Source organism: Rana temporaria, chromosome 4 (assembly GCF_905171775.1).
Source record: "Rana temporaria chromosome 4, aRanTem1.1, whole genome shotgun sequence".
Classification (NCBI taxonomy): Eukaryota; Metazoa; Chordata; class Amphibia; order Anura; family Ranidae; genus Rana; species Rana temporaria.
In genome coordinates, this window is record NC_053492.1 from 265,463,187 (window position 1) to 265,488,469 (window position 25,283).

Sequence of the window (25,283 nt, forward strand, 5' to 3'; positions counted from 1 at the left end):
GATTGACGGCCGGCCCTGGCACGTCACGTTTCTCCGGAAATAGCCGAAATAGGCTTGGCTCTTCACGGCGCCTGTGCATAGCCTGTGCGCAGGCGCCGTGAAGAGCCGAGACCTACTCCGGCTGTCTTCGGGGAGCGTGACGTGCCAGAGCCGGCCGTCAATCATCCTCCCTCTCCATAGGCACGCCCATTCCCCGCGGGAGTCGGATTCTTCAATGATCGATAGCACAGTGAGTACGGGGATTAAAAATTTAAGACCGGCATACCGTAGCTCGCGCTACGATGCCGAATGTAATGGTATAATGATGTTAAGGAGGGTGAACCACCGCTTTAACATTCCAAGATCTATCGCATTTCAAATTAGGGATGGGCCAAACACGCCCCGGTTCGCACCAGAACACCTCGAACAGGAAAAAGTTCTAGAGAACATGCAAACCCTATTAAAGTCTATTGCTTAGCCTGAGCCTTTAAGGCTAGGTTGTTAGGAATAAACACTGCAGCCGTTTTAAGCCATTAAAAATTAAATTTGTGTGTGTGTGTGTGTGTGTGTGTATTTATTCAAGTTTGCTATTGTTACTTTGGGGCTCCTGTGTCTCACACCATGGGTAATGATGCCACGTGTAATTAAAATGATGGCCAAATTTAGGTTCATTCTAGTGCAAGTGGGCATATAACTGGATGCCATAAATTGCAGCCCTACTTTGGTCAAATTATGATTCCCTATTTCTTATACAGTACCATGCAGTTACTGTTACTTACTGTAAAAGAAATATGTGTAGTCAAATGGTTAAAGTAAGCATATGGACTAAATTGGACACTGATCTATTCCTTATCTGTACAGACATTATCAGCACTCTTCAACAGCAATCTTTTCTGTTTGCACTGTTAATTTTTAAAATAAAAGGGAATGCATTTTACTATAAGGCCACATTCACACAGGTGTAGTACAATACTCTCAGATTGGATGCAGCCACTGCGTCCCAATTGACATGAGTGGTAGTGCCTGCACAGGAATGCACGGAACACTTGTGTATCCTCATCCAGGCAAACATGGTCCTCACACAGGTGTACACTGTAATATGCCATAAACAACATCTAAATATCTACTGGCATAATAAAAGGTGTTCTTTGGTTTCACATCTTGCGAAAAAAACAGAAAGCAATATGGCACTGCAATGTTTTTCTTAATCACCTAGACCTTTTTTTCCTAAATTCCCTTGGGTCCCACAGTGTTGTATTTATTTTTTCTTTTAAGAGAGCTTTGTTCCCCTTTTGATGCTACATTGCGGCACATGCAAGGGAAAGGATGGTTTGCATAAATTGCAGCTCCACAGCACCAAATCACATTTAACAGATCATCAGCCAGCAATAGATCACTATAGCAGTCATTTACCACTGCAGGGAGAAGCTGGACAGAGCTCTGGAGCTATGGAGGATCTGCCCGATCCTCCATACCAACAAGAAGTGCCGTGATAGGGGAAAAGGATATCTGGGCACCCTGGTTAGAATTCAAAAAGTCCTGGAGTTTCGCAGAAAACCTGAGAGAGGAATAGGAATGTATTTGCAACTAAGGGAATGAATTCATCAAGTGGAGTCGTGGGATGGTCCAGGGCGGAGGAAGGGTGGGGGGAAGAGGGGGGGTGTTTTGTTGGGGAGGGGGGTAAAGGGGTTTTTGTTTTTTCTCTGTCACGCGGAGAAAAAATTTATTTTATTGAAAATCCGTATTTAGTACATTGGATATAGTCCCCGATGAAGGAGAAAAAAATAAAAAAAATAACAAGTATAAAACATGATAAGTAATAGACCACAAATTATGCTAAACCAGATGTAGAGACGGAATTATGAATAAAATCATGAGCGGGTCTCTAGCTGTGGTGAAGTCTGAAGTGGAAAAAAAAAAAAAAAAAGAAGTTTCGTGATGCCACTTGTGGTGTAGGTACACTCCTGATGTAAACATAATTGCATTAGATTTAGTAGAGGCACATGTGTTTTCATAAAAACCATAACCCATCATAAACCATGATGGACCCACTTTGACCAGAAGATAGAAATGTACTATTAGTTCACTGTGGCTGTTCCTGTTCTCACTGATGCAAAACTGTCCTACCAGTAGTAAATTTATATAAATCTCTCATTAACCGCTTGCCGACCGCCACACGACTTTATACGTCGGCAGAATGGCACGGCTGCACAAATGGACATATATATACATCCCCTTTAAATTGCTGCCGTGTGGTCGCACGCGCCGCCGGCAGCAAGCTCGTAACTGTCCCGTGTCCGCCGGTGTCCCGCGATCGTGTCACAAAGCTGAAGAACGGGGAGGTGTTAGTGTAAATACAACATCTCCCCGTTCTGCTTAGTGACATGTCACTGATCGTCTGTTCCCTGTCATCGGGAACAGGAATAGTGACGTGTCATGGCAAGCCACGCCCTCTAACAGCTAGAAGCACTCCCTACGTCACACTTAACCCCCTCAGCGCCCCCTACAGGTTAACCTCTTCACTGCCAGTGTAATTTTTACAGTAATCAGTGCATTTTTATAGCACTGGTCGCTGTAAAAATTACAATGGTCCCAAAATCGCTGATCGCCCCCATTACTAGTAAAAAAAATATTAATAAAAATGCCATAAAACTACCCCCTATATTGTAGACACTATGGGCCAGATTCACAAAAGAGATACGACGGCGTATCTCCTGATACGCCGTCGTATCTCTGGGCCTGATTCCCAAAAAAGCTGCCTAACTTAACTTTCAGCAGTTAAGTTACACTGACTTAAAATCTCTACCTAAGTGCCTGATCCACAAAGCACTTACCTAGAAATTTCAGGCCGTGTAACTTAAGTGCCGCCGTCGCAAGGCGGTCCTCCTCTCCGGGGGGCGTTTAAAATTTAAATGAGGCGCGCTCCCGTGCCGGCCGTACTGCGCATGCGTGTGACGTAATTTTCCCGACGTGCAGCGCGCGAACGTAATTGACGCCGGGCGGCTTTGTGGATTGCGACGGGACACTAAAGTTGCGACGGGTGAAAAAAAATATACGCGCCGGGAAAACAAATAATTATAAAAAAAAATGACAGCGTCGCTCAGCATGCATTCCTGAGAGGGAGAACTCCATGCCAATTTTCAAAGAAAAAACCGGCATGGGTTCCCCCCCCCAGGAGCATACCAGGCCCTTAGGTCTGGTATGGGTTGTAAGGAGACCCCCCCACGCCGAAAATTCGACGTAGGGGGTACCCCTACAATCCATACCAGACCCGTATCCAAAGCACGCTACCCGGCCGGTCAGGAAGGGAGTGGGGACGAGCGAGCGCCCCCCCCCCTCCTGAGCCGTGCCAGGCCGCATGCCCTCAACATGGGGGGGTTGGGTGCTCTGGGGCAGGGGGGCGCACTGCGGGCCCCCCCACCCCAGAGCACCCTGTCCCCATGTTGATGAGGACAGGACCTCTTCCCGACAACCCTTGCCGTTGGTTGTCGGGGTCTGCGGGCGGGGGCTTATCGGAATCTGGGAGTCCCCTCAAATAAGGGGGCCCCCAGATACCGGCCCCCCACCCTAAGTGAATGGATATGGGGTACATCGTACCCCTACCCATTCACCTGGAGGCAAAAAGTAAAAGTTAGTAAACACACAACACAAGGGTTTGTAAAATAATTTATTATTCTGCTCCGGAGGCCCCCCCTGTCTTCTTTATTAGCTCTATTACCAGGGGGGGCTTCTTCTTCCACTCTCCGGGGGTCTTCTTCCACTCTCCGGGGGGGGTTTCTTCTTCCGCTCTCCGGGGGGGGCTTCTCCGCTCTCCGGGGGTCTTCTTCTCTCTTCGCCGCTCTCCGCTGTTGACTCGGCGAACCCCGGTTCTTCTCCAGCTGTCCGGTGCCTTCTCCTTCAGCGCTGGCTGCCTGCTATCTTTGTGTGTTAGCTCAATTACTAACAGGCAGCCGGCGCGGTCTTCTGTGACGTCAGGTTCTTCTTCTCCCCTCTTCCGATGTTGACTCGTCGCCTCTTGTCACTGCAATGATGGAAGCGCGCCTTGCATCCCATTTATATAGGCATCACCGTCCCATCATGCTCCGGTAGGTACCCACGTGGTGGGTGCACGTGGGTAGGCACCCACCACGTGGGTACCTGCCGGAGCATGATGGGACGGTGATGCCTATATAAATGGGATGCAAGGCGCGCTTCCATCATTACAGCGACAAGAGGCGACGAGTCAACATCGGAAGAGGGGAGAAGAAGAACCTGACGTCACAGAAGACCGCGCCGGCTGCCTGTTAGTAATTGAGCTAACACACAAAGATAGCAGGCAGCCAGCGCTGAAGGAGAAGGCACCGGACAGCTGGAGAAGAACCGGGGTTCGCCGAGTCAACAGCGAAGAGAGAAGAAGACCCCCGGAGAGCGGAGAAGCCCCCCCCCCGGAGAGCGGAAGAAGAAACCCCCCCCGGAGAGTGGAAGAAAAAGCCCCCCCTGGTAATAGAGCTAATAAAGAAGACAGGGGGGTCCTCCGAAGCAGAATAATAAATTATTTTACAAACCCTTGTGTTGTGTGTTTACTAACTTTTACTTTTTGCCTCCAGGTGAATGGGTAGGGGTACGATGTACCCCATATCCATTCACTTAGGGTGGGGGGCCGGTATCTGGGGGCCCCCTTATTTGAGGGGACTCCCAGATTCCGATAAGCCCCCGCCCGCAGACCCCGACAACCAACGGCAAGGGTTGTCGGGAAGAGGTCCTGTCCTCATCAACATGGGGACAGGGTGCTCTGGGGTGGGGGGGCCCGCAGTGCGCCCCCCTGCCCCAGAGCACCCAACCCCCCCATGTTGAGGGCATGCGGCCTGGCACGGCTCAGGAGGGGGGGGGGGCGTTTGCTCGTCCCCACTCCCATTTCTGACCGGCCGGGTAGCGTGCTTTGGATACGGGTCTGGTATGGATTGTAGGGGGACCCCCTACGTCGATTTTTCGGCGTGGGGGGGGTCTCCTTACAACCCATACCAGACCTAAGGGCCTGGTATGCTCCTGGGGGGGGGGAACCCATGCCGGTTTTGAATTTAAAAATTGCCGTGGAGTTCTCCCTCGGGAATGTATACCAAATGCCGTCGCTTGAATGGGCCTTTACAAGGTGTGACTAACTTTCCACATTGTAAAACCAGCCCTAGTTTTGCGCAGGCAAAATCGGAACTTACGCAGAAATCACAGTGCTGGAAAGCGTTGTGGATCTGCTTAAGTCCTCATTTGCATACTCAAAGCTGCATTTCCATGAGAAATGCCCCCAGCGGCGGATGCGGTACTGCATCCTAAGATCTGACCGTGTAAGTGTCTTACACATGTCAGATTTTCTGCCTAACTTTGAAAAAAGCCTTTTGAGGATCGTTTCCAAAGTTAGGCACAGACTGAACAGCAGTTAAGTCTGCGTATCTCTTTTGGGAATCAGGCCCCCTGTTTCTAACTATGCGACTGATTCATAGAATCAGTTACGCATAGATAGGCAGAAGATCCGACAGGTGTAATGGACTTACACTGGAAAGGGGAGTGATCAATAACCACATACACAAAGCCCATCATTTTATTAGAAGCCCAGAACTAATGTTTCAGCATTTCAAATACAGTATGTTAAACTAGTAAAAATCTTTCTTGTAGCTGTTTAGAAACTCCTGCTGTCACATGGTTCTTCCACATGCCTTACACTATAAATGTCCAGGAGCAGGTTAGTTTACACCAGGGATTATGGACCAGATTCACAAAAGAGATACGACGGCGTATCTCCTGATACGCCGTCGTATCTCTGTTTTAGGGTCGTCCTAACTATGCGACTGATTCATAGAATCAGTTACGCATAGTTAGCCCTAAGATCCGACAGGTGTAATTCAATTACACTGTTGGATCTTAGGATGCAATACCTCGGCCGCCGCTGGGGGGAGTTTGCGTCGTAAACCAGCGTCGGGTATGCAAATTAGTAGTTACGGCGATCCACAATGGTTTTTCGCGTTCGTTACGTCGTTGCTAGTCTAGTGAAAAATAAAACAAAAGACAAAAAAGCCCCCAATAATATTAAGAAAAAGAAACAGCAAATGGGTTTATTGTTCTAGTTTAATTGTGTATTTTGTCAAGATGGCAAAGAAGTAGGCTGGATTTTACACAAAGGGGGTTTGTTTGAAGAGCTCACAGAGAATTTGATTGGATCATGGGTTGCTACAGTTTTCTTCATAAGACAACCAAGTCAAATGTAGTAGGCTCCGTCTACCAGTGTGTGTAAAAATGTTTTTGTTGTTCTGACTGTCCATCAGATTTAAACTGTGAAATTTCCAGAGCAGGTATGAGGATATAATATAATTAACTGCTATGGCCAACATCCTTTTTTCCTTAGGATCTTTTATACATTCTATGTTATTGAAAACTGATAGGCACAAGAGTACAACACACATACACATTTTATAATACATTTGCTGATAATATTTAATTATTAACAATACAAAAAGCTAAGGACATAATTAGAATTTCCATTTTTGGAAATAAAAAAGCTTAAGTAATAACAAAGAATCTTATATTTTTGTGTCAGTGATTTTTTAAAGCTGGTTGTTTTCAGCATCTGTGTGTTAAATTAGCGAATTCTTCCTCAAAGACTTTCTAGATAATTTTATTTTTTTTAATCAGAAAAGGAATTTTATTGTACAAAATTGCAAAAAGTACAAACAGCCGAATTAACTAAAATAAAACTTCCAGTAGTATAAACATTAAATTGGTATTTATACATTTCAGAAATCGAAGCAGTATACAATATCTGTATATTACGACTATGTATATACTCCACATTTACAATATGGGTTCAGCGTTGACATATTCTAGAAAACAAAACATAAAACAGAAATAAAACTAAATTAACTTATAAAGTATGTGTTATCTTTCAAATAAGTTTTGCAAGTGTGTATTACAGCTGACCGTCCTACCACAGTGTCCTTCTGCCACCGTCATTCTACAATCCAATTAATCTTATAAGATTTGCAGCTCAAATCTTCACAGCCCGCACCCCTACATCTGGAGCAATCTACGGACTAACTGAGGCGGAGCTACCGCTGGGGTTTCTAGCCAGATTTTAGCAAATTTGCCATAGGCATTCCTATACTGGTATACATGCTTCTCTCTAATCAAAATACCATTAACTTGTTGATTCCATTGGAGTGACGTTGGTGCCTGAGGAGATAGCCAGTACATTGCTATCCGTTTCCTAGCTAGATAAAATTGTCTAGTTAAGGCAATGTATAATGTATGTATTAGGGGAATAAAGTTCTTCCTCCATGCTACCAAGCAAACTAGTGACTGGGCTGAGTTGAAGTTGTAGTTGATAAACACTATTAATAACCCTGACCACTTCCTGACAGTATCTCACTAATTTAGGACATTTCTACAGCAAATGAATTAGAGTGCCAGGGTGTAATTGACACTTCGGACACCAGGTGGAGTCTCTCCTACCCCATTTATGCAACTGAATTGGTGTTCTGTAGACACGATGGAAAATATTAAATAAGCACGATAATTTCTGTGCTGCCGATACCAACACCAACGGACCAGCAACCAAAATTTGTATCCAACTATCCCCATCTATAGGGCCAATGTCTGATTCCCATTTTTCCCTGCAAGGTAATAGATCTGGGGCCTGTATGTGAGACAGCAAACAGGCATATATACAGGAGATAATGCCCTTTTTGTCTAAAGTAGCCAGAACCGAGTTGAGAAAATCTGACTCAACTAAACTCAAGATTGAACATCTGCCCTGCATCCTTATAGCATGTCTCATTTTTAAGTACATGTAATAGCTATTGTGTATTCGAGGGAATTACTGTTGCATTTGGTCAAAAGTTTTCAAGGTTGATCCATCAAACAATTGTAAGAGATATTTAATTCCAGCCACACTCCGTATTGAATGACCAGGAAGTTTTGCTAATTCAGGTTATTGTAGTGATATAATGTATAGTGGAGTCCGGTTAGATAATTGATATTTAGGTATTAGTATGATGACTATAAGTTATGTTCCGCAGCAACACCCAAGTTCTCCAGAGAGTGCATTTTATTTGGCTTCCAACACAGAACAAAGTCCAAATTCCACAGATGATACAAATCCACAGAGTAAATATGACAACGAAAAGTAGATTTAGAGTCCCATCTTTTCCTAGATCATAGAGAATATTCTGAGAATCTCCTTGATCAATTCTAGACCTGTGCCTTCATATTTTATAGAGAATATTCTGAGAGTCTCTTAGATCAATCCTAGACCTGTGCCATATTCATAGAGAATATTCTGAGAGTCTCTTAGATCAATTCTAGACCTGTGCCATATTCATAGGAAATATTCTGAGAATGACTAGACTGATCTCCAGAATTATATTGCCTATCCACTGAATAGCTGAGCAATTTGATTGGCCAACTTTGATCCACATCCTGTCTTTCAGAGTGACAGATAATGACCCCAGCCGGAGACATGTCCTAATTTGCATTCTAACAAGTCTCCCTTGATGTGTGCAATTAGATTACAGATACCAAAGGTGGCCTGAGCACATCAGAGTCATTATCTGTCCCCTTTGATATGTGTAGTAAATCTTGTTTGGCCACTAACCCCTTTTTATATGTGCAACTAGATTACAGGTACCAAATGTGGCCTGAGTACAGGTTTGATGTGTAAAATAGACTTATCCTGGATCTTTGCATATTGACAATCGACAAGCCTCTTTTGATGTGTGCACTTATTTTAACAGGTACCAAATGTCAACTGAAATCTGGCCTGGTCAATATTGGACTTATAATATAATATTCCACATAAATCGGCCAACATATTACAACAGGTATGACTACATTATTTTTAATATAGACTTTAATTTGAATTTTGACCACAAAATAACAGTATTTAAAATAAGAAAATATTTTATTGGTTGCTACTTTTGTTGATTTTTTTAATCATTATTTATTGATTCTTTTGTATAGTGATCTCATCGGTAACATGACATCTCAGAGCTGCAAAGTTGGTGCTGGAAGACTTTTCTCTGCCAGATGCTGTGCTTACATGCCTGAAGAGGGAGCAGTTAGGCCCCTTTCACATTGAGGATTTTTTCAGGCGGTACAGCGCTAAAAATAGCGCTGCTATCCCGCCTGAAAAACTCCTTCACTGCAGACTTAATGTGAAAGCCTGAGGGCTTTCACACTGAGGCGATGCGCTGGCGGGAGACAAAAAAAATCTCCTGTCAGCAGCATCTTTGGAGCGGTGTGAGGAGCGGCATGTATACCGCTCCTTCACCGCTCCTTCCCATTGAAAACAATGGGAAACCGCGGCAATACTGCCCGCAATGCGCCTCTATAGAGGCACATTGTGGGCGGTATTTTTTTTTTTTTTAAGTGTATTTTGTGCTTGTACTCGAGAGAGGAGCCGGACTGCAGAAGTTGGGAGTAGGCAGGCCTCCCCCAGAGGCAATCTGCCACCTTTCTCCATGTATACCGCTCCTTCACCGCTCCTTCCCATTGAAAACAATGGGAAACCGCGGCAATACTGCCCGCAATGCGCCTCTATAGAGGCACATTGTGGGCGGTATTTTTTTTTTTTTTAAGTGTATTTTGTGCTTGTACTCGAGAGAGGAGCCGGACTGCAGAAGTTGGGAGTAGGCAGGCCTCCCCCAGAGGCAATCTGCCACCTTTCTCCATGTATACCGCTCCTTCACCGCTCCTTCCCATTGAAAACAATGGGAAACCGCGGCAATACTGCCCGCAATGCGCCTCTATAGAGGCACATTGTGGGCGGTATTTTTTTTTTTTTAAGTGTATTTTGTGCTTGTACTCGAGAGAGGAGCCGGACTGCAGAAGTTGGGAGTAGGCAGGCCTCCCCCAGAGGCAATCTGCCACCTTTCTCCATGCCCCAGGTGGCAATGGTGGGTGTGTGAGGGGGGTCCTCCCACACAGCCTGCCCTACGTGCTCCGCTTTGAAGCCCAACGGGGCAGAGGGACTCCCTATAAGGGAGTGAGAGGATCTAGCCCGCTCAACCAGCCCTGTTAGTCCTTCGCCTCTCTTTTTAGAGACCGCGTGGTCAAAGTGCGTGCATGTTAACCCAATTTCGAGTGCGTGTAAGTGTGGTGTTTTTTGTGGGAGGGGGGTGGGAGTACTAAGCGCAAGCTTACCTCGCATAGCACACCCACCGGGAGCCGGGCTGAGACCACCAAACTCAATTCACATGTAGCTGAGACCGGGATCCGAACCTCTAGCTGCAGAGGTGAATGGCTTGTCAGCGCAGTGCCAATCGCGTTGAGCCACCGCAGCTCCCATTGCGGGCGGTATTAACCCTTTATCGGCCGCTAGCAGGGGTTAATACCGCACCGCTAGCGGCTGATTCCCGCGGCAATCCCGGCGGTATATTTTTAGCGGCGTTATACCGCCACCGCGGCTCCCGTCCCAGTCTGAAAGGGGCCTTAGGTAATAAATACCCAATGTGTCACTGTCTATGGATCCCGTTTTGATGTCTGAATGGTAAGGTATATGCAATCAGGGCCACCAGCCCAACCATATACTCTTAGTACTGCTGTAGGAGGCAAATGCCCCTGCCTTCCAGCAAACCTTTTCCTGGTATTAATTTAACTACTAATTCCATTAATTAATCAATCCATTAACACTCAAATGCAGTAGTTAAGAGGTAACACTGGTTAATATGACATAAAATTTACTTAATGCCATACTTCACAATATAACTGTTAATTCAAGACAGTAGAAAGCGGGCATATCTGTATGGTGCAAGTTATAAAGATAGTAATCACTCCTGTAGACCAATAGAAATGGACAAGCAGAGACTATAGGGGACTATTTATAAAATGTGTAATTAATCCTGAGTTGGCATTATAATGTGTTTCTTATCTCACTTTTCAAGGAACTTATCATTTATAACACCTGAAAATGTCATGAAATATGTTAAGTAAAAAATGGCCGTATACATGTAGAAAAGATGTTTAAAAGAGTTATACAATGTGCAAAACAAAGTGGTGAGGTTGACCGATTATACCACTTCTATACTGTATACTGAAAAGTAAAATCTATAGCAGGTCCAACGTCCTTAAACATCCTGAAATGGAAACATATAAAAATCCTTTATACGCGGGATGGTATCTACTGTGGAATGAATTTTTCGCAGTTAGAATGAATGTACCAAAAAGAAGAAACTGCAGTTTAGGCCTCTATGTACTATTAAAATACACAGCATTCAAGCTAAAAGTGTTACTAAAACCACAACAGTGAAATCAGTCTGTATATACAGCAAAGCATGCTTGTTATACTCACTATTAATCCTTTACATTGTGTAAAAAGGCTGTTTGATCCTGTCTTCTCTGATTCTCCCCTTCTTCAACAGTCCCCAATCCATCTGCTGATAGCACAGAGTCTTGGGGGTCACTCTGCACATGCTCAGTTTGGTGTGTATTGCTAGTGCGGGGGTGCATGTGATTGACACAGGGCCAATCAGCACTCTCCAGACAGAGGATCAGAGCTCATGCAGCCTCATAGGTCAGTCATCGCAGAATGAAAACTCCCCCTACAAATTTTAACCACCGATAGAATTTAAAATACTATATACTGCTAATGATAAAAGGTATTTAGCAGTTTATATTTACTAGGATAATTACTTTTCCATGTTCTGTGTACTGTGGGAGACCAGATATTGTGACTGCAGGGCCCAGGGTTTAGTAACACTTTAACACTTTTTATATATATATCTGGAACAGGGAGTGATCAATAACCAGACCGAAAAAGCGGCAACTTTTATAAACTGGCATCATGGCCAATTAGAACTGATATCTGATATTTCAGTATTTGGAATATGCTAAATCACTAAAATCTTTCTTGTATCTCATGAAAAACAACTGCTGTAGCTGTAACAGGGTTCTTCCACACTCCTTGCTGAACTTATATGGAAAATTAATGGGGACACCCCACTAAAGAAAATTACATTAGACCCTAAAGCAAGAGCAGAGCCAAGGGCTATGGCAGGGAGATATTGCCTGTGGAGTCTCTAAGCGAAATGAGAGGTCAACAGGTTGCTTAGCCAGGCTAAATCTGTGATAAAGAAAAAAAAAATAGGCCATTATCTCCGGCAAGATGGTCATAATTTGTATGATGTGCACTGATATCAACAAAGTCAAACCACATGATTTTCAGTGAATTAGCCTTCTTTGCTTCCCTATAAAAGAGATAAAATGACTTGATGTGTTGCTTTTCTAAACATCAGGGGCATCTATTGTAGCAGAATCTAGTTTTTCCATGGCAACCCCATTTGCTTCTGCTAATGGTTTTCTTTTATTTTCTGTCTTTCTTAACATTTTTCCAGCTTCCTCCATTGTGTTCATGAGCGGCTTCCCAAGTGTTTCTGGGAGCATAAGGGTTAATATTCCAGTTATTAATGCCATGATTCCAACTAGTAGCTGAAACGGAAAATAAAAATGTAAGGTTTCACAAAATGATTAAATATGTATGACTTGCAAACATACGTTTGACGTTTTTATATGTACTATCTAGTGCATACAAAGAACATTGCAAAACAATCATTCATAATCAAATTCATCCATAAAACATTATACTGCACATGGCAATTTTGGTGCCTGCCCTATTTATTTTTAAATAATCTCAAGAAGAAGGAAATGATGTTAAACTGAGAATATATTGACATTTCTGGTTTGAACTAGCAACACATTTAAACGTGAATCCACCAAAAGAGGACCAAGAGGTTGCCAATCCCAGCATCAGTATACAACATACAACTTGTTTGCAACGCAGGGGTCTTCATTTAATGAAGTACAAAACATAGCTGATAGTGCACAATTGTTACCTTCTTTGTTTGTAGGAAGAAGACTACGTTTTGGTAATGCTCACCCTTTTAGAAGAGGGTTTAACCACTTGCCCACTGGGCGCTTTCACCCTCTTCCCGCCCGGGCCAATTCTAGGGCTTTTGTGGGTGACCTCCTACCAAGACTTTGTGGGGGAGAAGTCCAGCGGGTTCAGGTGTTTGATCCAGTTATAGGGCTTGCATGTCTAGCACTAGACAGAAGTCCTTGTGTACCTCTGGGTAGGGTAATACTGTGGATCTGCCTTCTTTGCGTGCAAAGAGATAGAAATGCAGGTGGCTCCTTGGTTGCACAGTCTAATAGGGGTTTTCTGACCCCTTTTTTTTGCCAAGTTGAGGAATACCTCTGATCGCTAGAGGATCAGTCCATTCTCTTCACAGTAATGAAGGCAAAAAAACACATCACTTGGCTCCTTGGAGTGCAGGCCGCGGGTGATCTGTGTGCTCTGTCAAGGTGGATTTCTGCAGTGGTGAATCTTTTCAGGGCTGTGTTCAATATCACTCTGATAATATTGGCCAGGTCAGAGTCTCTATTAGCTTCAGGTAGGTCTCTTATATGTATTTTTTTTTTTGTGTTGAGACCAGATTTGTTGATCTTTCATTTTGAACATGAGGGATCTGGGAATAGTTCTGTGATTGTCCCATTGGGACTTTGTTGCAGCAATTACAATTCCAGCAAATAATGTTTTTTTTTATATAAAAATAGAAAGTTTATTTGTACAATAGAATAACATCATCTAGTCTATACAGTCCCGTTTCTAGTCTAATAGTGATCGGATCTCATATATACAGCAAAAATAGCATATACATAGTCTATTATTATGTAGGCACCAAAATTTCCAAAATGCGCTTCGACTAATTATAGTCTTCTTCAGGGATCAGTAATTTGGGAGCAATCTTATGTGGATAAAGAAGAGGCATAACAGCGAGTGCATAAATTCGACGGAATTGTAAGACAAAATTAGACCTCGCTACAGTTGCTTATTTTTGGCCCTACATCAAGTCTATTTATGCAAGTTAAACCTGTAAATACAGCATGTGGTTATCAATTTCTGTTCTTTGCTTTATAATCTTGTCTCACAATTCTGTGGAACTTATGTACTTACTGTAAGGCCCTGTACACACGATCAGACCAAACCGATGAAAACGGACTGAAGTTCAGTTTCATCGGTCCAAACCGACCGTGTGTGGGCCCCATCGGTCAGTTATCCTTCGGTCCAAAAATTTAGAACTTGCTTTAAAATTGAACCGATGGACGCCTAACCGATCGGTCAAAACCGATGGTTAGTACGCAAAAGCATCTGTTCCAAACCCGCGCATTCTCAGAATCAAGTCAACGCATGCTTGGAAGCATTGAACTTCATTTTTCTCTGCACGTTGTTGTGTTTTACGTCACCACATTGGACTCGATCGGTTTTTGAACTGATGGTGTGTAGGCACATCAGACCATCAGTCAGCTTCATCGGTTAACCGATGAAACTGAACTTCAGTCCGTGTGTACAGGGCCTTATGCCTCTTCTTTATCCACATAGGATTGCTTCCACCTCACTGTCCCCTGAAGAAGACTATAATTAGTCAAAATGCGTTGGAAAATTTTGGAGGATTCATAATTAATAGTCTATGTATATGGTATTTTTGCTGTATATATGAGATCCTATTACTATTAGACTTGAAATTGGACTATATAGACCAGATGATTTAATCTTGTTGTACAAATACACTATCTATTTAAAAAAAAATCATTATTTTCTGGAATTTTAATTGCTGCAACAAAGTCCCATGGGAGATACTTCTTTGTTCATGATATTAAAGTGGGGTTCCACCCGCAATTTTTTTTAATTTTTTTTTAAAGTCAGCAGCTACAAACACTGTAGCTGCTAACTTTTAATAAGGACACTTACCTGTCCTAGGCACCCGCAATGTCGCCCCCCCCAAGGCCGATCGCTCGATCCTGGAAGCTCCTGGCGCGGCCATCCTTACTGAGGGGAAACAGGCCTTACGGCTTCACTGCCCGTTTCCTACTGCGCATGCGTGAGTCTCGCAGCGCTTTTGTGAATGGGCGGCTGCTTTCTGGGATACACACAGTTCCCAGAAGGCAATGCACCCCATTCCCCAGAAGACAACGTGGGGAGGACGAGGAAGAAGACCTGCCGCGGTATGGGAAGAGGCAGATTAGGAACTTCCGCATAGCAACCGCCATTTCTGGTAAGTAAAAACATTTTGTTTTCAATCTTTTTTTTTTACATGATTTTGGTGTATTTTTTTTTTGAGTGGGCCTCCACTTTAAGGGATGGAGCAGCTGCTTAACCCATGACACATTCACCACTGTTGTTTTAGTTCTGTGATTGTTGACCTTTTTTTTGCAATTGCTAGAGCACCTGGGTAGGCTAGGATTGAGTGGTTTCTATGTCTTCAATTCTAGATATTAAGTGCTTCAGATCTTTTCTCATTGAGTATACATCAGATTTTTCTTTAGCCCCTTAAATAGGTTAAAAAGGGTACGTGCAGATTTAAATGACTGCTGTCCCCTACCTTATTTGTCATCCTCCCTGATTCAGATCCCTGCATTGAGGTGTATGTAGCCAACTATCCACTTGTCTTGGAATGCCTGCATGTGCTCTGTGCAGGCTGTCAGTGGATGTATGTCACTTTCCCCCTTTCCTTTCACTGGTCTACTTTTGCCAGGGTTACCCTGGACTAAGAGCTGGGCTGTCTGCTTATACCATGGCCCTCTGCAGTGAGGTAATGCTGCACTGAGCCTGTTAATGCAAGGGACAGAAAGAGAGGCTTCCTTATTGTCCTTTTGTCCCCATGGTTACTGTGGGTGGTTACGGCACCTCAGGATAAAAGTGATGATGTTTGCATTGATGAAGAAGGATCTGATGTCTAGTTTGCCTGATTTTCAGAGTTGGATCACTTACTACTAGTGTATTTCCACTATCACAGCCTTCCCAGTGCCCACACCTATCATGTTAACTTTAGAAAGTATTTGAAAATTGGGGTTAGCCACTTGGACACATTTGCCACAATGCACAGCCAGAAATATAACTCACACTATTTTTTTTATTTAGGTTTAAAGAAGAACGCCAGCTTTTCCTCTCCAAAACAACAGATGCATTGTGCATGTAAATGAGTCACAACTGTCAGTTTGTGTGGTTTGTGTGTAACCTCCTTTAGCTGTATACTGCAGGTTTCTGTAACTGTGATGTCACTCCTCCTCCTGGATGATTTTCAAAGTTCTCTGACTTTCTATTTCCTTCCTTTTCCAGTCCTGACACTACATGTCCCATGACCCTTTGAGCTTCAGGCCATACTATGGGAGTCACTTGTACCAGTCCTGGGAGTTGATATGGGTGGGTCTTAGGGTTACTGTGGGTGTTTCTGGGCCTTCTAGTGGGTGTGGAAAGGAGTATATGTGCCATACCTCCTCCTGTGTCATTCCTGTCTTGCAGCCTGCCAAAGAATAATGGTGTACTGTAAGACTACATAGAAAAGGCTAGAGGGGGTTATTATGAAGGTGTTTCCTTCATATGTACATTAATCTCTTCACAGAGAACAGGGCCCTGGGTGGGTGGGATCTGAGGGGTGGTTCTCTCCCTGTTCACATTGGTCGGCATATTGAACTGGGCAGGATTGAATTCTAATTGTGACCCAGAAAGTTACATAATTTGCAGGGTCTGAAAGACTACAACGGGGAATTTTATAGACTCTTGCTGCTACAGGAAGTGGCTGTGGAGGGGACAAAGTCTATCAGCAGGATATACAGAGTGTCAAATGATAGAAAGCCACAACTAAACCCAGAAAACCAGGGAACCAGCAGACAACAGAGCAACATGGTACAGAGGTTTGATCTATGCTGGGATTGATCATTCCATTCAGTTCTAGTGAAAAGAAAGTTAAAATTCAGCTTTGAAGTAAAGCTAAAGGCAACTTTTTTTTTTTTAGTTTAGGACAGAGTATAGGTAGATTAGTATATCTGACAGGTTGTTATTGCTACCCCTGCCCCTGTTAGGGAGATTCACCCTTTCTATTTGTACTGTTTACAATCATAGTTGAAAGTGAAAGTAAAAGAAAAAGAAAATCTCAAATGTTGGGGAATTTCCTCTCACTTCCTATTTTGGCTATGAGACAGGAAGTGAAGGGAAATCTCCCCAGTGGGACACATATGGCAAAAAAAAAAAACACAGGGGCCCAGATTCAGCATAGCTTGCACTTTATTTGCGCGGGCACAGGGCAACGATTTTGCCCTGCGCCCACGCAAATATTTTGCGCTGCCCTCGATTCACGGAGCAGTAGCTCCGTGAACTGCGAAGGCGCGCCGGCAAATTTGCCCGGCGTAAGCGTGCGCAAGTTAAATGATCCCGCCGGGGGCAGGAATCATTTAAATTAGGCGCGCTCCCGCGCCGAGCGTATAGCGCATGCTCCGTTGGGAAACTTTCCCGACGTGCATTGCGGCAAATGACGTCGCAAGGACGTCATTTGCTTCAAAGTGAACGTGAATGGCGTCCAGCGCCATTCACGAATCACTTACGCAAACGCCGTGAAATTCAAATTTCACGGCGCGGGAGCGGCGGCTATACTTTAGCATTGGCTGCCCCTACTATTAGAAGGGGCAGCCTTGCGCTAAAGTAGCCGTACGGAAACTCCGTACCTGGCTTGCGCGGGGCCCGCACAAGCTTGTGAATCAGTGGTAGTATGCAATTTGCATACTACACGCTGATACACAATGGGAGCGCCCCCTAGCGCCCCCCGCAAGAATGCAGCCTAAAATCTGCGAGGCATAAGAGCCTTATGCCGCTCAGATTTTAAGCTGCAGCAGGTGTAACGAGGTTCCTGAATCAGGAGCACTCGTTACACCGGAGCAAGTCAGCAATTGCGCCGTGTAACCTATGGTTACACGGGCGCAATTGCTTTCTGAATCTGGGCCACGGATTATAACTCTCCCGTAATCTATCCAAAATGAAAAATGTTTTGCCTTCAGTTTTATTTGAATATTAATATTGTTGCCAGCAGTGGGAAGATGTTGCTTCATTATCAAATTAGCAGGCTAGAGCTAATATAGGATGCTCCAGGGCTTAACAAGGAAACACATGTATGTCCTTGCCAGGCTGTTCAATATTACTGGAGTGTGAACTCCTAGATTGATTGAACAAAATGACAAGTCCTTTTACGGGTAAAGCAGTTAGTGAATGTACAGTATATTAGCTGTTTGGCATGATGTTTTGAAAATGAACTGCCCCCAATTATCCATATACACCTTTAGCAGTGTCAGGCTACTCTAGACAAAACCACTTAAAGGGCCAGAGGTCTTTTGAAAGTCTACTGCATGGTTTTCTGTACCTTCAATTAATGTTTACAATTTATGTGCAGGAATCTAATTCAAGAGGTCCCACATGAATAGAATTAAAAAATAATTTATCTAGGAAAATAAAAATACCTGTGGCATAAATATCCAAATATCCTTCAGGTACACACAGAATGGGGCAACCACACTACCGAGTCGACACATCATACTCCCACTGCCAACAGCCAGGGACCTAGAGTAGCAAGAGAAAAAAAGGTAATATTTGTGAAAATAGCCCAGTATGGGCAACTTCAAAAAACCTGGTTAACCGGCAAGCCTCTGAAAATAAAAAACAGCTAAATCTGCTATAGTCAAAAAACTTCAAAAAACCTGGTTAACCGGCAAGCCTCTGAAAACAAAAAACAGCTAAATCTTCTATAGTCATCTGATCTCTGGTGGTGCTCCCTGCAAAGCATTACTCAACCCATTTCCTGTAAACCCAGGGCTTTAAGGGCTTTAAGATTTTTGCCCCCCCCCCCCCACACACACACACCCAGAACTAACATAAGGAATTCTACAGACATCAGGGTTATGTAATTTTTCTCTGAAGCATTAAAAAGAGGGCCTATGATGACAGCTGGAAAAAAAGTAAGTAACAATGCCTTTTTAATGCAATGGGGATGCTCCAATGAGAAGGAGGACAAGAAATGGGGGGACTTTGGCATGCCCATAATTGAGCTTTGATATAATTTTTATTAATTTGAAATAAATATACATGGTTATGTAGCTCACCTTACAACTGTTGGGTATAATTCAGCCGTGTACAGGTATATAAGGCCAAAGGCAGTACCAATTGAGAACTTCCCAGCCATATTCATAATGATAATTACAGTACTGTGTTCCTGTAAAACATCAATGCATGATTTAGTCTAGTATCTTATATGTATTTTTTTCAAAATGTGCTGTTAAACAACTCAAAGGGTAACTCAAAGCAAACGTTTTTCCAACTATACTCTAGGTCTGTGTAACCTGCTAACAGGATGGCACATCAGTTTACACTTTTGCTACAAAAATTATTTGACAACAGCGTTTCTTTAGGCTTGTAGTATGACATCCTCTCTGCTTCAACACTTTCAAGGCAGATTTAAACATGTTTGATGGCTTTGAGAAACATCTTAATATTACAATTTTAACATCAGGTTTTACATTAGACAAGAGGGTGTTCCAGCATCACTCGCTGGCACATCTTAAGACAAAGTGAGTGGGGTGGACTGGTATAGAAATGCCTAGATGAAACACTACTGAGCAGGTAGGCTGTGCTTCCTGGCTGGATCTCAAGACACGATTTTCAAATTGGCCAAACTCAACTGCTGCTTGCACTAGCAATTTATGCTATAGGGAAAAGAAAAGGCTAACTAAAGAATTTTCAAAACTGCCACTGTCAAATTCCTGTTCGCTTGCTGCATGCTGTGGTTTCTCCCCCACGTGACATCCTTATATCACCACAGGACGCAGTAAGGATGTTTATTACAGGAGATTCTGTAGCTAACCGTTTCTCTTCATGAAGTGGGTAGCGGGTGAGGTGTGTATTAAATGTCTTTGTTCCTCACACGGGGCACCAAAAAAAATTCTTATTTGTAGGTAGACCTTAATTTTCAACACCAATTTTAATATGTTGCTTGAAGTTAGTCCAGCCATCCCCAGATGCTATGCCTATTTGCTTGCCAGTCTTTTATAGTTTCATTATCATATGTATAAGTGGATATGATTGTAGATATACCTCAGGTATGAGCATAATTACACCACAAATGACAGTGCTAAGTAAAAGAAATGGAGCCAATGTGTTTCTCCTTCCAAGATTGTCCATGCCCAGACAACAAACTATATAAGAGGGAATTTCCACAGCACCTGTAAAATACAAAAAAAATTACTGTAAGTCATAATAGGCTGAGGCTTACCTAACCTCTGAGCTGTCAAATATGCCTTGAAGCTGCTTCTGCACTCTACAAACTGCAAAAGAAACTGTATTCAAGTTGAAAATGGAAAACTTCTTTAATTCAAGAAAATTAAATATATTATCCTTTTGAACTCTGATGCACTTGTGTTCTTTGGAAAATGTGTTGGACAAGATTTAGCAATCACTAAATAGCAGCTGTGCATATGTATAAAAATTTACAGGAAACAAAATAACAAGTGAAAGGGTACACAAAAGGGTTGTTCTTAAAAGTTAGATAATAAAAGTTAGATAAAGACCATCAGAAATACATTAGGAATCAATTTACATTTATCTTATTTATTTTACATATTGAAAGACTGGTTGATACATTTAACTGGATTTTTTTTATTACATTATTTATTTTAACGAAGTAACAAGGTATACGTAATGTAAGCTAAAAACAGTAAGTGGATGTTAAAGTGGGTGTAAATCCTCTCCTATACCCAGGGTCGGGACAAGGGGTGGGCAGGAGGGAACGGCTGCCCTGGGCGCAATGGTTTATTGCACGGATGGGGGCACTATACCCAGTAAAGTGAACAGCCTCCGATGATACACAGATATGAAACAAATCTCCCTACATACGTTTTACATGTAGATCTGCAGTCTTTCCCTTTCTATGATCTTTAGAAAGTGCATATCGTGTTACAAATATTTCTTCCTATATCAGTAGAGGGAGGGGAGTCTGGGCATACAACGTGTGTGAGCTGATTGGAGGAATGGTACACACCCCCACTCCACATAGGCAGAGAAACAAAGAAACTTGCAGAGCTGAACTGTGAATAGACCAGCTCTGTTAATCTCCCTTTAATCACCCTCCCAGACACAAGTTTTCAGCTACTTTTATCTTGTGTGTCGGAGAGCTTGTCAGAAGTTCACATGCTGATAACAGAGAAATGGAGCAGCAGAAAGCAACAGCACTTAGGACATTGGAGAGAGATAAGTAAACACTACAGATAGATGTGCCCAGGTCAGATTTCATGAATGGGGTTTACATCCACTTTAACCTCAAGTACACACTTTTGAAACACCTCCTAAGATTTCTAATATTTCTGGCCTCGCAAATATGTGCAGCCTTCAAATCACTGCATACCGAGGCCTATTAATTTTTGTATTTTAAAGTGGTTGTCAGGGCAGAATAAAAAATAAGACATTTGCAGTACATATCTGCAACACATGCACATTTCCCTATGTTTTATCCCTTTATTGTGCAAATTGTGGCAAAAAAAATGTGATACATTTTGAATGTCTACATTCCAAAAAAAAATAATTTTGAGGGTTTTCATACTGTTCTGGCATTTGTATTTCTTATGTTTTGTAACAGAAAAAAACAGTTGTTAGTCTTTTTTTCTTTATATAGCATTTTTTTTTTTTAACTGTATTTATTAACTACACCATTGTATGTTTTTCAACGGCGGATTGGCAGCCCTTTATTTACCCAGTGCTGTTTATGAACTCCTACACACGCCATCTCTATGCTATCTCTATGTTTCATGCGACCTGTATAGTAACTCTTTTCACCTCCCTAATCCTGCCCATCTGAACCCCCTTTATCTCCATAATGCTTTTGTATGTGACCAGGACATTAACGCCTTCACTTCCTCTTTCCTCTGTGTATGACCTGTACATGAATGTATCTAGTGCACTATTCTTAAGATCCCTCCTCAGTACCAGCATGTTCCTTTATTCTTCTTCACAAAAATTGGGGCAAAAATTAGACCACCTTAGGGTGTCTGCTTTTTGAAAACAGGTAACTGTGGTGATTTTCATACTATTCTGGCATTTTTATTTCAACAGAAGCTAATGGAAAAATTCGTTTTTTCAAAAATGTGGGTCTTTTTTCCATTATAGTAAAAATAAAAAACCTTGTGGTTAATAAATACAACAAATAGAAAGCACTAACTGGCTCCAATTTTTTTTTTATATAAAACTCCATTGGGTACAGTGTTGCATTTAAGGATAATTGTAATTTAAATTATCACAGTGCCAAAAACTACAAAAATGGTTATTATTGAAGGGGAAATACAGGCTGATACCACCAACAGAAAGTTCTATCTGTCTATAAAATTATATAAAATTGATTTGGGTAAAATGTTCTATTGTCATTGAAACTATCATAGCACTGGAAAATGGCCTGGTAATGAAGGGGTATTACAGGGTTGTACAGGGTTGTACTCAAGTTATTAAAGATGCCACAAGTACAGAAAATTACCTACTGACCAGCTGAAATGTATATATAATTTCGTCTTCAAATGGCATCATGTGCCATTTTGTTAATTGAAATGGCAAGATTTGGTGTCAGCCCTGCCCAGATGTCCCTTGTTGAACTATTGAATCCCTTCCCTCTCCTAATCCATACTGCCTAGGGAATTGGAGGCTCCTTGCGATAACACAGGAAGCATGCACAGAAGGGCATCAGAGCAATGTAAAACAGTAATGACGAAATTGTAGAGTGCCATATATTCTTAGTATAAATAAAGGTAAATTATGAAATTGTCATACCTGTAAGAAAAAGATTCAAGTATTCATTTCCTCCCAGATTTACAGAGTTTAGAGCAAATACGTAGTATCCCAAACTACCGGTAAACCAGATGAGCCAAACAGAAATGGTCCTTCTTGCAAAACTGCAGTTGTGAAACAGGTCAAACACATTATGATTTTTGGACACCTGGACATCCTCAGCATTATCATGTTTTGTTTCCTCTACATGACAGATCTCAGAGAGTTTGCAGGGACTTTTCACTCTGTTCCACTTTTCCATTGTGGCTATTACTTTTTCAACCTCTTTGTATTTTCCCTGGGAATGCAGCCAGAAAGGAGTCTCAGGAAGCATCCAGCAGCATATGAGAAAGGGTAGGGTGATGACAGAAAGAATGATTTGGTATATCCACCAAGTGCGCACTAGGTAACCAACCAAAGCAACAATCATAACTCCTACGGCAAAGAAGGCATGAATGTGCATTGATGCCCAGGTGCGAGCTTTGATCCCTATATATTCTGTCACATATACAAATACTACTACGAGGTAGCCACTGGATACCTAGAAAGAAAGAGGAAGAATTCAGGATTTGAATGTACTATTAGCATTGTTAATTTTCTATTCAATTAATCTTATTTGGAATATTCAGGCAACATTTTATTCCATATCAATTCTTTTCAGATCTTCAGGACAGAATATGATGGAGGGTTTTATTGTTCTGTACCCATTTTACATAGATTTTGCATAGTGACGGTGGTTCACTATAAATATGCAACACACCATCATATAAGGTCTTATAAAACACATTTTGTGGTTGATTTACTAAAACTATTGAGTGCAAGATCTTGTGCAGCTGTGCATGGTAGCCAATCGTGGTAGCCTTCTAACTTCAGCTTGTCTAATTAAGCTTTGACAAAAAAAAATGGAAGCTGATTGGTTTCTATGCACATCTGCACCAGATCTTGCACTCTCCAGTTTTAGTAAATTAACCTCTTAGTGCAGTGTTTCTCAACTCCAGTCATCAAGGCGCCCTAACAGGTCATGTTTTCAGGATTTAATTACTAAGGCAGTGAAACTGATCAAATCACCTCTGCAAAATAATGGAAAGCCTGAAAAACATGACCTGTTGGGGCGCCTTGAGGACTGGAGTTGAGAAACACTGCCTAAGACCCCATACACACTATTAGATTTTCTGCAGATTTGTATCTTCAGATTTACCAAAACCATATAATATGAGGTCAAACCTTAAGGCTGGGTTCACACTGTCGCCGCATGCGGCGCACAGCAGGGGGCCGGTGTGTGCTGGTTCATCGGTTCAGGTGCGATTTCAGCCTGAATTTTGGGCTGAAATCAAAACTGAAACGCACCAAAAAAGGCACACGTTTTTCCGGCACACCGCACTGGACCCTCTGCGGAGATATGTGAACCAGCTCCATAGAGAGCCAGTCACATTCTCCTGCTATGCATATTGAATGCGGAGAAGCGTGCATTCAATTTGCATAGGTGTGAACCCAGCCTAAGAGTTTAAATTTGTATGCAATCAGACAGGACGCCGAGCCGTGCTGCGGAGTTAGCACCGGACCAGACGACCCTGTCCATTACCGCACCGCAAGGTAGCGGTAACACGCCTGCAGCCCCAGTGCCGGGTAGGCACTTTTAGAAGTAAGAGGCCATCTGGGCCATTTGTCTTTTGGTTTTTCTGTTTTTATATATAATAAATTTTAAAGTGGTATCACACTATTGGCATCTCCATTGCCTTTTTTTGTTTCATCATATATCCCATCTGGAATTCCTGGCATTGAGGCTCACTATTGATTTCCTGTCCGATGTGCATGCAGGCACAATCCTGCATATGTCTAGTTGACTATTGTTTAATTATAATAGTCCACTAATTCTGGTAAGCACATTTGTTTGCTTCAACACCAATTAGAGGGTGATTAAGAAGATTGGATTTGTTGGTGACGGCTTTCCTTTTTGCACATAAAGAATATTCAAGAAAGAAGATTTGTTTTTCTTCATTCACATGTGATGCATTGATTGAACACTTATTGGGACTTTTTTTTACAGATTCCTTTGGACACAGAGACACTTTTGGAATTTAGTATTATTATACTTATATATGTATCAAGAGATAGTTTAATTTAATCTATTTCTCATTTACTAATTTGGTTCACTATTCAGTAGCACTGAGTGGTTTTAGCGCCCTCTACACGTTTTTTCATTTATCACAATTAAGATTGTTTTTTGAGGAGCAGCTTTTATTATAATATTTTCATTTTATTTAAATTTTGTTGTTTGGCGCTGAATGTTATTTTTCTACTGTCTTAAGTTTCAGAATATTAGTTATTTTTGATTCATACTTTTCACGCAGCCATGGATGTGTTTAACTTTATGAAGGAGAGACACATTAATCTAGATGAATTATTCCAAGATATCCCCAGTCCCAATATAGATCTTGAAAAGGGGTTTAAGGAATTACAGTTCGGTATGGAAAAACAGATAAGATTGTGGTGGGACATCGCCTCATTTGAACTTTACATTAGTAAAAACCTCACACCCAGGCATCTTAGATGGGATGTTGGTCCCAGTGATGGCGCCGACAATTTACAATCCATAGAAGAATGGTACCAGTTTTTTAATGCCTGTGAGCAAAAACTGATGCAATTTTTGATCCAAAGGCGC

The 25,283-nt window shown here is 42.3% G+C and overlaps 1 protein-coding gene across 1 annotated transcript in view; it reads right to left on the reverse strand.

Annotated features, from left to right (window-relative positions):
• Positions 1-11,416: 11,416 nt before the first annotated feature.
• Positions 11,417-25,283, reverse strand: part of SLC22A16 (solute carrier family 22 member 16) — an 86,263-nt gene continuing 72,396 nt past the window's right edge. Inside the window, exons 4-8 of the mRNA XM_040350238.1 lie at positions 22,625-23,162; positions 19,910-20,037; positions 18,922-19,031; positions 18,283-18,382; positions 11,417-12,426 (exon numbers count right to left, since the gene is read on the reverse strand). Of these exons, the coding sequence (XP_040206172.1) occupies positions 12,223-12,426; positions 18,283-18,382; positions 18,922-19,031; positions 19,910-20,037; positions 22,625-23,162 (1,080 nt within the window). The 3' untranslated portion in view covers positions 11,417-12,222. The remainder of the gene's footprint in view (positions 12,427-18,282; positions 18,383-18,921; positions 19,032-19,909; positions 20,038-22,624; positions 23,163-25,283) is intronic.